At 34.0% G+C, this 12382-nt stretch overlaps 1 protein-coding gene across 4 annotated transcripts in view; it reads right to left on the bottom strand.

Annotated features, from left to right (window-relative positions):
- Positions 1–12382, bottom strand: part of VPS8 (VPS8 subunit of CORVET complex) — a 304326-nt gene that overhangs the window by 189164 nt on the left and 102780 nt on the right. For all 4 annotated transcript variants that reach the window (XM_073231972.1, XM_073231971.1, XM_073231970.1 and 1 more), the window contains exon 21: positions 373–419. In XM_073231972.1, coding sequence (XP_073088073.1) covers positions 373–419 — 47 coding nt within the window. The remainder of the gene's footprint in view (positions 1–372; positions 420–12382) is intronic.

Here is a 12382-nt window from a genome sequence, read left to right on the forward strand (position 1 = left end):
ACTCTTGCCTTTTTTGGAGTGGTGTGTAATAACATGTGTTGGTGATGGTTCACAAAAACTTATATATATAGTACATGAATCAGACACTTTTACTTTTAAGACCTTTAAGTATTATTGCTCTCTTGTCAGCTATGTTTGCCTCCAGTATTCTGCCACACAAATAGAGACATGATACACTCAACAGCATATAGTTCAGAAAACTTAATTTTATTAGGAAAGCAGACTGAAAATTGTTAAAGAATTAAATGTCTGTAAATAATTTTCTTTTAAAAACCTATCCAAATTCAAATAATTCATAACAGTAAATTATAACATAAGCAAGCAGCAACCTGGGCTCAAAATAATTGAATCTGACAGGCAATGTATACTCACTTTCGTTGCAGCAGAAGGCAGTAATCAACTATGATGGGTACCATATCCTGTGGAGAAACCATAAAGAAAGCATTAGCACCACATCCCAATGACCCACTGGTTAGATACAACACATAATGGAAGTGGTCTGCTTAAGATACTGTTAGGTTATTGGAAGAATATAATTTTGTATCATGCTTTTGGTAAGCAATTTGGCACAATGTGTCCAAAGTTTTAAAAATGCAAAAACAACTTTACCCAGTAATTGTATGTAGATATTAATCCTAAATATATTTAAGAAAAAAAATTTGATAATGCATTAATGTGTGCCCTGCAGCTCTATAACAGAAGAAGCAGGAGGGGAAGGAGAGGAGGAAATTACATATGCAACATGGGAAAAATAGTTAAGTAAATTTACCATTTAAATAGAATTTATGTAGATACGTAAGTTTATAGAGAGCTTACAATAACATCAAATAAACATGAGGTAGAAAACATAAATCTATCTCACAACTTTAAAAAGGAAACTTGCAAGTTAAAAAAAAAAAGAAGAAAATACATCACACTGAGAATAGGACATAGTTGGCTTGTTGGTGATTCAGGTGATTAAAGTTGTCCATCTTTTGTCACAGTTCTCCAAACCAGCTATTCTAGGGTTGATTTAACTTCTCTGTTTCATAATATTTTGACTGCTTTAAGTTCATCATGTATAGGCTCATATCAACTGCATGGCAACCCATAATTTTGCCCTTTTTCAGGAGAAACAGTTTGAGGGAGAGACAGTAGCTTTTTATGACTGGAAATTGTCAAGTAACCAAGTATTAGATTCTTAGCAGTACTGTTTCATTTTCTGCTGAGTGCAAAGAAATAGTTTCCTTTTTAAAAAATTCTTGAAGGCCTTGGCTTGGGCAGAAACAACTCCCATCAAGAGGGAGAAGGCACTATGTGAAGAAGAGAATACTATATGCCAATACTTACTGGAAAAAAAGAACAAAACTGAGGAACCCTTATTATTGAGAGAGAGAGATACCAGAAGGACTTACAATCCTGAAAGAATTATAAAGTTATCCCTGACTCACCCATTCTGCTTCTTTTAGTCTTCAGTATATTTTATAACCAGATTTAAAATCTTACTTAGATTCTTCAGAAAGAGGAACTAAAAACACGGAAAAGTGTTAGCGCTATCAAGTCACAACCCTGAATGCGAATATAGAGCACCAGATAACCTGGAGGAAAAAATAATCTCCCTAGAAATGCTGGGGAAGTTTTAATGAGTATGTTTTTACAATACACAGCAGAGCTCCCAAGAGAGGAAGGGTAATACCCAGAGCCTAAAAGTGAAAAGGGAACTGAAACCAAAGCAATAAGCACTGAGCTGTCACTGACACTGTCATACATTTGTTGGTCACATAAGAGCTTGGGTTTTAATTCCTGAAAGAAGCTGAAGCCTTAGACCCTTGTAATATAAAGAACTGAAGCAAAGATCCACCTAAAGCCAGGATTCTTGAAAAACATGCATCCTTAGTGAAAGGGAAATAGGGGGAAAATATCTGCCTTTATGCATAGAAAGATAACAAAAAAGGTTGTCTCAGCCTGGACATACTCGGGGTAAATCTGCACTCCATAAAATCCATAATCATGATCCTACCTACAGGTGGATTTGGGATTTCAATTTACACTACCTCCTTAGTGTAGGAACAATCAAGCCAAGAAATTAACATAAAAAATGATTCTGAAAGAGGACCTTACTCTTGGGGCACCTTGAAAGAAGCAAATTCAAAATCTCTCCAGAGACAGTACTTACCACAGGCAAAGTTAAGTCCTACTGATAAGGTCCCACTGAAGACGTGCCCAAAATAAAACAATTTTAAAGCACCTCATGAAATAATGCACCATGAGTGAACATCAACAGAAACTATAAATAATAGGAGTAGACACCTAAAACCTCAAATATTTTAATTATCAGAAACAATTAAATATATTTAAAATGATTAAATGCAAAAAAATAATTAAGTACCTAGCCTAGTAATAAGTGTTATGAATATACACAGGGGTTAATGGAGAGTGAAACCATCAGATTCACACATTTAGACAGATCATTCTAGTCGTTTTATGATGGGAGGATCTGGAAAATCAAGACTGAAGATAGCAAGGAACAACGTCCAAGGAAATAGAGAATAAAGGGAACTATATAATAAAGGTAATCATTGGGATAAAATACACATTCCTAAATATCAGAAGTACATGCACAAATAAAAAATAGAGTAAGGGGTAAAAGGCTTTCTTAAAAAAAAATTTATCTGGCTTAACTCACTTAAGATTTTCAGATTTTATCTGTAAGAAACAAAAATCTAAAGTTTCAAAAACAAACCCCCAATCCTGTGTAGTGAACAAGAAACAGATAGAAATACAGTGCTCCAGAAACATTGAAAACAAAAGGATAGGCAAAGATATGCCATGCAAAGAAAAATTAGGGGTTGTGTCTTTCTATTCGGTAAAGTAAAACCCAGGCTAACAGGCATTAAATGAGTAAATCACAATGAATATAAATTTCCTATTTCTGTATGTCAAATTATTATATACAGCTGACCCTTGAACAACACAGGTCTGAACTGCATGGCTCCATTTGCACAGGGATATTTTGAATAAATATACTAGAAAAACTTTTGGAGACTTTTGACAACTTGGAAAAACATTTTCTTTTCTCTAGCTTACAGTATTATAAGAATATAGTTCATAATACATATAACATACAAAATAAGTGTTAGTTAACTATGTTATTGGTAAGACTTCTGTTCAACAGTAGGCTATTAATGGTTGAGTTTTGGGGGAGTCATACACAGTTTATATATGGATTTTCAATTGCATGGGGTCAGCACCCCTAACCCCTGCATTGTTTAAGAGTCAGCTATGGTACATACTATATTATATAGTGCTAACATTCATAAAGCACAAGATGGAAGGAAAAATAAAGAAAAGAGCACTATTAACAGGGTACTTTACTTCTCACGGTCCATGGGAAATTGGGTGGACAAAATTGGGAAAGGGTTTGGAAGACTTAATAATTTTAAAAAGCTGACTGATAATGAACTACTTTCTGTCCAAATACACAAATCACCGTTCAAGTGCTTATGGAATACTACCAAAAACTGATCATGGACTGGGCCATAAAGAAGTCTAAATAAACTTCAAAAGTAGAAACACTACATAAAACATTATCTGATCACAATACAATAAAATAGAAAATAACCACATAGCAGAAAATAAAATGCTCCTTTCACATAAAAAATAAGCTCTATCTAATATTCTTCAAGAAGGAATATGAAAATTGAAGATTATATATAGACAATAATTAAAGTGCTCTACACTGAAACAATAGCCTGAATAAAGAAGTCTACAAACTGACACTGTAGAACATGCCATCCAACAGCAGTACTTTTCTCAAGTACACAGAACATTTACTAAGATAGAAGATATATGTTAGGCCATAAAATAAGTTTCAAATTTAAAAAGATTCAAGTCATACACAGTATGTTCTCTGAGCACAAAAGAATTAATTCAGAAATTAACAAAACAGAGTGGCAGAGTTGACATTACAATAGATTCTCCACATACAAAAAGGGTAATAAAAATGAATGAGCAACTTTTTGCCAATATTTTTCACAACTTAGATGAAATAGCCAAATTTATTTAGATAGAAAATGCCAATATCCCCTGAAGAAGAAAAAGGTAGAAGAAATACATAACCTTCTAAGAAACTGCATTTGTAGTTAAAACTTCCCTACAAAGAAAACTAAAGGCCTTGATACTTTCAATGGTGAACTGTATTAAACATTTAATGAAGAAACAATATCAATTCTGCACAAACTCTTTCATAACACTCAAATACCAAAAATCACACAACATTACAAGAAAAGAGGAAAACAGGTCATCAATCCTCATGAACACAGATGTTTACATAAAAAGGTAAATATGTCATAACAAAGTGAATTTATTCTAAATATGCAGGGTTGACGTAACATTCAAAAATCAATCAATATAACTCACCATACTAACAAATGAAGAAAGAAAAACTATATGGTCTCAATCAACACAGAAAAATAATTTGACAGAAGCCAATGACATTCACTACTGAAAAAAAAAGATCTTAGGAAATTAAGATTAGAACTTCCTCAGTCTGGGAAACAACACTTTTGAAAACCTAAAGCTAGCATATTTATAGATCAAAAACTGCTGCTTTTCCACTAACACCGGAACAGGACAACAATATGAACTTTCACCATTTCTATTTAACATCATACTGGAAACCATACTAGGGCCAGTATTAAAAGGCAAGAAAGAGAAATAAAAGGCATCTAGATTAGAAAAAAAGAAATTCTGTCTGTATTCACAGACTACCTGATTATCTATCAAGAAAATCTGGTGGAATGAATAAAAATTATTAGAATTAGTAAGTAAATTTAGCAAGACTGCAGGATAGAAGATCAATACATTAAAATCAACTACATTTCTATAAACAAGTTGTAATTAGGACCAAAAAATACCATTTACAATAGTGTCCAAAAAAAAAGGAATAATATGCAACTACCAAAAAGAATGACACTTTTTTTTAACCTAAAAAAAACCACTTCACATACGTGACCCATGCCCCCACCCACCTGCTCTACAACCACCACCAGTCTGTTCTCTGTGTTTGTGAGTCTATTTCTCTTTTTTGGTTTGTTTGTTCATTTGTTTCATTTTTCAGATTCCACAAATAAATGAAATCATATGGTATTTGTCTTTCTCTAACTTATTTCACTTTGGCATAATGCCCTTTAGGTCCACCCATGTTTTCATAAATGGCAAGATTTTGTTCTTTTTATGCCTGATATTCCATTGTACATATGTACCACCTCTTTATTAATTCATTTACCAATCACACTTAGGTTGCTTCCATATCTTGGCTATTGTAAATAATGCTGCAGTAAACACACGGGTGCATATATCTTTTTGAATTAGTGATTTTGTTTTCTTTGGGTAAATTCCCGGAAGTGGAATTACTGGGTTGTACAGTATTTCTATTTTTATATTTTTTGGGAAACCTCCACACTGTTTTTCATAGTGGCTGCATCAATTTACATTCCCACCAACAGTGTATGAGGATTCCCTTTTCTCCACACCCCTGCCAACACTTGTTATTTCCTGTTTTTTTGAGATCAGCCATTCTGATTTTTTTTTTTTTTTTTTTGGTACTAGCCATTCTAGGTGAAAGCTCATCATGGTTTTGATTCGCATTTCCCTAATATTAGTGATGTTGAGAATCTTTTATGTGTCTGTTGGCCATCGTATGTCTTCTTTACAGAAATGGTTATTCAGGTCCTCTGCCCATTTTTCATCAGATTATTTGTTTTTTTCATGTTGAATTGTGTGAGTTCTTTATATATTCTGGATATTAATCCCTTTTCAGATATATCATTTGCAAGCATCTTTTCCCATTCAGTAGGTTGCCTTTGTTTTGTTAATGGTTTCCTTTGATGGCCAAAAGATTTTTAGTTTGATGTAGTCTTACTTGATGACTTTTGCTTTTGTTTCCCTTGCCTCAGGAGACATATCCAGAAAAAGATTGCTAATGCTAATGTTCAAGAGTGTACTGCCTATGCTTACCTGTAGGACTTTATGGTTTCTGATCTTATATTTCGGCCTTTAGTCCATTTTGAGTTTGTGTATGGTGTAAGACAGAGACCTGGCTTCATTATTTTGTGCATAGCTGTTTTGTTTCAATAAAAAAACACCATTTATTGAAGAGACTGTGTTTTCCTCATTGCATAGTCTTGGCTCTTTTGTCATATATTAATTTGCCATATAATCATGGGTTTATTTCTAGGCTCTCTATTCTCTTCCATTGGTCTATGTATCTGTTCTTAATGCCAGTACCATACTGTTTTGATTACTGTAGTTTTGCAGTATAGTTTGAAATCAGGGAACATGATACCCCCAGCTTGTTCTTCTTTCTCAAGATTACTTGTATTATTCAGGGTTTTTTATTGTGGTTCCATACAAATTTTAGGATTATTTACTCTAGTTCAGTGAAAAATGCCATACGTATTTTGATAAGGATTGTACTTAGTCTACAGATTGCTTTGGGCAGTATGGTCTTTTTGACAATATTAATTCTTCCTATCCATGAACATGGAATAGTTTTCCATTTATTTGCACCTTCTTCAGTTGCTTTCATCAATGTGTCTTATAGTTCTCAGGGTACAGGTCTTTTGCCTCCTTGGTTAGAGTTATTCCTAGGTATTTTATTCTTTTTGATACAACTGTAAATGGGATTGACGTATTTCTCTTTCTGTTCATTATTTTTACATAGAAATGCAACACATTTCTGTATACTGATTTTGTATCCTACAATTATACTGAATTCATTTATTGGTTCTACGGAGTTTTTTGTTGGAGTCTTTAGGGTTTTCTCTATATAGAATCTTGTCATCTGGAAATAGTGACAATTTTACCTCTTCATTACCAATTTGGATGCCTTTTATTTCTTTTTCTTGTCTGATTGCTATAGCTAGGCCTTCCAGCACTGTGTTGAATAATAGTGGTGAGAGTGGGCATCCTTGTCTTGTTCCTGATCTTAGAGGAAAAGCTTTTAGCTTTTCACCATTGAGTATGATGTTAGCTGTGGGTGTGCTGTGTATATAGCCTATAGTACCTTGAGGTAGGTGCCCTCTACACCCACTTTGTTGAGAGTTTTTACCATAAATGGATGGTGAATTTTATCAAATGTTTTTCAGTGTCTGTTGAGATAACCATATGGTTTTTAGCCTTCATTAATGAGGTGTGTCTCCTTAATATAACTGCAGATGTTAAACCATCCTTGCTTCCCTGGAATAAATCCCACTTGGTCAGGTTGAATGATCCTTTTAATGTATTTTTGAGGTCGGTTTGCTAATATTTTGTTGAGGAGTTCTGCATCTGTGTTCATTAGGGATTTCTGTCTATAAAAAGACACTCTCTATGAACCAATATAAAAAGATTTGCAAGTATACTAAGTGAAATACTAAAACATCACAAATATAGTTTTCTATTATTTGTGTTAAAGAAGAAAGAAATATGAATATATAGGTGGTTAAATGTTTGTATTTGCTTGTTTTTATGTAAACAAAATCTGAAGATATACATACAAACTTAATAATGGTCACAGGCAGGTGGAAACTAGGCAGATAGCATAAGGCTTGCAGGCCGGCTTTTCATGGTATACATTTTTATACTTCCTGATTTTTAAATCATATGAATGTATAGCTGATCTAAAATTTTTAAATTGAACATTTAAAAAATAGCAGTGCAGGCACCACAACAATGTACTATTGATCTCAATTCTATAGAAATATAAATAGCTAGGACACATAGACAAGGATACACAAAAAACACTTTTGTGTTGAACCATATCTATATAAAGCATCTACTATGGACCAGGAGCATTGGTAGTGTTAATGATGCACATTTAAGAAAACAGGCATATCTTATGTTCTAGTACAAAGATTTATGAAAAGTAGTAACAATGAAGCATGATTAAAGTTAAGAAAGGGGAGGGGAAATATAGAATGCCACAGAAACTTACAGCAAGGCAGTCTAACCTAAGTATGTCTTTCTGAGAATGTGACATTTAAATGGATATCTGTAAAACAGCATTAACCAACTAAATTGTAGGGGAAAATGCACCATCCAGTAAGAGGTAATAATAGCTTGTGGGAAAGTCCAGATGTAAGACAGCATAGAACCATGAGGAGATGAAAGACAGTGTGCCCAGAGCACAGAAAGGGGAGACAGGCACTTGATAAGGAAGGCGCAATGGGCAGGATTCTGAACTTTATTATAAGTTAATGTAAGACCACTGAAGGGGATTTAAGCAGAGAAATGAGATAAAAGTATTTAAGAATTTTGGCAGGATTACAAGTGGTTTACTTTTGTCACTCTTGTAAATAAGAAATCCAATACAATTACACTAGAATGCACGTGTAAACTTTACTTCTTTGTAGACCTCTGCTACTATTTGCCACTTGCTAACTCCCATTCCCTGCAGTACTTCTTAATATTTTAGCCTAAACTCTCTCACCATCTTCAATTCCACATTCCTGTTCACTTTCTCTTTCTTTATCCAAGGGACCTTGAAATGCCTTCAAAAGAGTATAAATAGGAGATTTCCACTTCCAGGAATGGATAGGACATATTTTTCCCTATTCCTCTCACTAGCGCAACTATAAACCCTGGACAATATAAACAACACAAACATAAGATTCTGATAGGAGGAGAGAAGAAAGCAAACCAGCAAGGATCTCAAGACCAAAGGCACAACATGGTGGGGTGCTCCCTGGGTCCTTTTTAACCATATATCCCAGACTTGGAGCTGAAAATGCTGGCAACCTGGAAATGTTTATAGGCGAAACTAAAAAAAAAAGGTCCAACATAAAGCTTATTCTCTAGTCAAAAAAACAGAAACTGAAGAATCTGGCAACAGAGAAAAAAAAACTTTTAGAAATATATGCTCTACTCTGGCCAAACACCACAGAAAAAAACTGGGCCCATGCCCACTGAGATGGTTAGTTTTCAAATTAGATGTGTCAACTTTGTTGGACTACAAGGTGCCTAGATATTTGGTCAAACATTATTTTGATGTGTCTGTGTTTTTGAATGAGATTAACATATGAATCAGCACACTGAGTAAAGCAGATTGTCCTCCCTAATACTGAAACATCTGCTCTTCTTGGATCTCAATCCTGCAACTTTCAGACTAGAACTACATCATTAGTTCTCCTGAGTTGATTCACTCTCTCATCAGGCCTTCAGAATTGGACTGAAACTACACATTAGCTTTCCTGGGTCTCCAGTCAGCCACATGCAGATCTTGGGACTTCTCAGCTTCCATAATCACATGAGCTAATTCCTTATGATATTTCTCATATATCTATATCTATATCCATCCATCCATCCTATTGGTTCTCTTTTTCTGGAAAACCCTGCCCCAAGTGGGGTGTTATCAGAGAAAGCTAAGAAAGTCAGGACTTTCAATCACAATAAGCCAGTAACAAACCCCTTCCTCTTCCCCAGTGGAGAGTGCCAGTGGAGATTATGTAATGTGGCCTCACTGGGCTGATGTCAGAGGAAATTTAAGGGAATTAGAAATTTCATCAATGCCCAATCCAGCTGTCACCATGGTGTCAACTGCAACCACACAGGGCACAGTACTGAAGCATTTCTACCCTAACTAGCCAGTAATGCATCAGCAAAAGCCTAATAAGAAGGAGGAACTCTCATCTCTGTCCAGCAGTGAGGAGCAGCATTCCCTATTAGGTATAATGGAGACTGAGTGGGGAACCGGGATGTTTACCCCCACTCTGCAGTAAGAAAATGGCAACTCTCCCCTTGCCTTTTTACAGCAATATCAGAAGAAAGCAGCTAAAACAAATTTTAAATAAGATCTGGAGTCTCAGCACATAAAACACCTAAAATGTCTAGGTTTCAAAAGAAAATCACAAATCCTACCAAGAACCAGAAAGATCTCAAATTGAATTTAAAAAGTGATAATCAATAGATGCCAACACTAAGATCCAGAGATGCCAGAATGATCTAAGATTTTTAAAGCAGCCATCATAAAAGTGCTTCAATAAGTAATGAGCAATCTTGAAATAATGAAAATATAGTAAATGTCATCAAAGAAAAAGACATAAAAAGCAAGTGAAAATTTTAGAACTGAAAAACACAATAAATGAAAAAATTTTTTAACTCAAAGCATGGACTAAACAACAGATAGAGGGTTCAAGGGAAAGAAATGGAAGAAAGAAATAACAAAAGAAATTTCCAATCTGAAGGAGAGAATAGGTGGGGGAAAAAAGTGAACAGAGACTCAGGGACCTGTTGGATTATAACAAAATATCAAACATTTGTGTCTCAGAAGGAGAGAAGAAAGAGGGGAAGACTAAAAAACTACTCAAAGATACTCAAATGGCTGAAACTACTCAAATGGTTAAAAATGTCCAAAATTTGGAAAAAGACATAAACACAGATTTATCCTGACAGGAGGAATCTAAAGAAATCCACACCAAAGATATTCAACTTCTAAAAACTAAAGAAAAAAAAATCCTTAAAAGTGGCAGAAGAGAGACAATACCTTATCTATAGGGAAAAACATTTGAATAAATGGATTTCTTATCAGAAACCAAGAAGTCCAAAGGAAGTGGCAAAGTTTTTCACATGCTGAAATAAAATAACTGTCAACCCAGAATCCTAAATCCAGTGGACTATCCTTCAGGAATGAAGGGAAAATCAAGACATTCTCAACTGCCAACAAAACTACTCCCAAATAGTGGCTAATGAAAGTACTCTAAACGGAAAGAAAACAATAAAGGAAGGGACCTTGGAACATCGGGAAAGAAGAAAAAATATGATAAGCAAAAATAAGGGTAAATATAATAGATATTCCTTTCTTGAGTTTCTTACGTTTAATGGTTAAAGTAAAATTCATAATATTGTGTGAATGGTTCTAAATGGATATAGAGAAAATATTTAAGACAATCTATTATAAAATGAGAAAGATAAATAGCTATAAAGGGAGGTAAGGTTTCTACACTACTTCAACTGGAAAAAAATCAGTAGACTGTGTTAACCAATGTATATATAACATTATCCATATAATAACCATTATAAAAAGCTATACAAAGAGATGTACTCAAATATACTATAGATAAATCAAGATTAAATTCCAAAATATTTTCAAGTAATTCACAAGAGGGCAGTAAAAATAAAGCAGAGAAAGAAAAGCTGAGAGAACAAACAGAAAACAACAAAAAAAATAGTGACAGACTTAAGCCCTAATATACGAGTAATTATGTTAAATGTAATTATATCAATTAAAAGATAACAATTACAAAGACAGAAGTTGGCAAAGCGGATTAAATAAGTCAACAAGAAACTCCAAATGTAACAATATGGGAAGGTTGAAAGTAAATTGACAGAAGATATATAATGCAATATTAATCAAAACAAAGCAGAAGTGTCTATAATAATATTAGGTAAAATAGACTTCAGAGCAAAGAAAATTGCCATAGACCAAAAGAGGCATTATAATGATAAAAAGAGTAATCCACCAAGAAGACACAGCAATCTTAAATGTATATGCACCAAACAACAGAGCTGCAAAGTATAAGAAGCAAAAATTAATATACCTGAAAGGAGAAATAGGCAAATATGATTCCAGATAGAGACTTTAACACCCTTTCCTCAACCACCAATAGACCAATTAGACAGAAAATTAGTAAGGATATAGAAGAACTCAACAATGGCAACAGCCATCTATGTATCTGATATTTTTAGAACACTCCAACCAACAACAGCAGAAAGCAAATTCTTTAAAGTCCCCATAGAATATATACCAATAAAAACCACACCTAGCGCCATAAAACAGACTTCAACAAATTTGAAAGTAATGAAATCATACAGGGTGTGTTCTCCAACCACAATGTTATTAAGCTTGAAATCAATAACAGAAAGGTAACAGGAAAATCTGCAAACACTTGGAAACTAAACAAGACAACTGTAAATAATCCATGAATTAATGAGGAAGGTACAAGAGAAATTTAAAAAATACAATTGAATGAAAGTGAAGATACAACCTAACAAACTCATAGGACACAGCCAAAGTAGTGCTGAGATGGAAATTTGTAACACTGAATGCATATATTTCAAAACAGAAGAGGTCTCAAATTAACTAAAGCTCTCATTTCAAAAACCTAGAAAAAGAAGAATAAATCCAAAGCAAACAGAAGGAAGGTCATAACATGGAGCAGAAATCAATGAGAAAAAAAAAAAAGTAGAGAAAGTCAGTAAAAAAGAGCTGGTTCATTAAAAAATCATTAAAATTGATGAACCTAGCAAGACTGATAAAGAATAAAGAGTAGACACAATTACTAATATTAGGAATGAAGCAGGGATATCACCATAGATAGACCCTGTAGACATCAAAAGGATAACAAGGGAATATTATGAACAGCAC

This window comes from Manis javanica, chromosome 3 (assembly GCF_040802235.1).
Source record: "Manis javanica isolate MJ-LG chromosome 3, MJ_LKY, whole genome shotgun sequence".
NCBI classification, from domain to species: domain Eukaryota; kingdom Metazoa; phylum Chordata; class Mammalia; order Pholidota; family Manidae; genus Manis; species Manis javanica.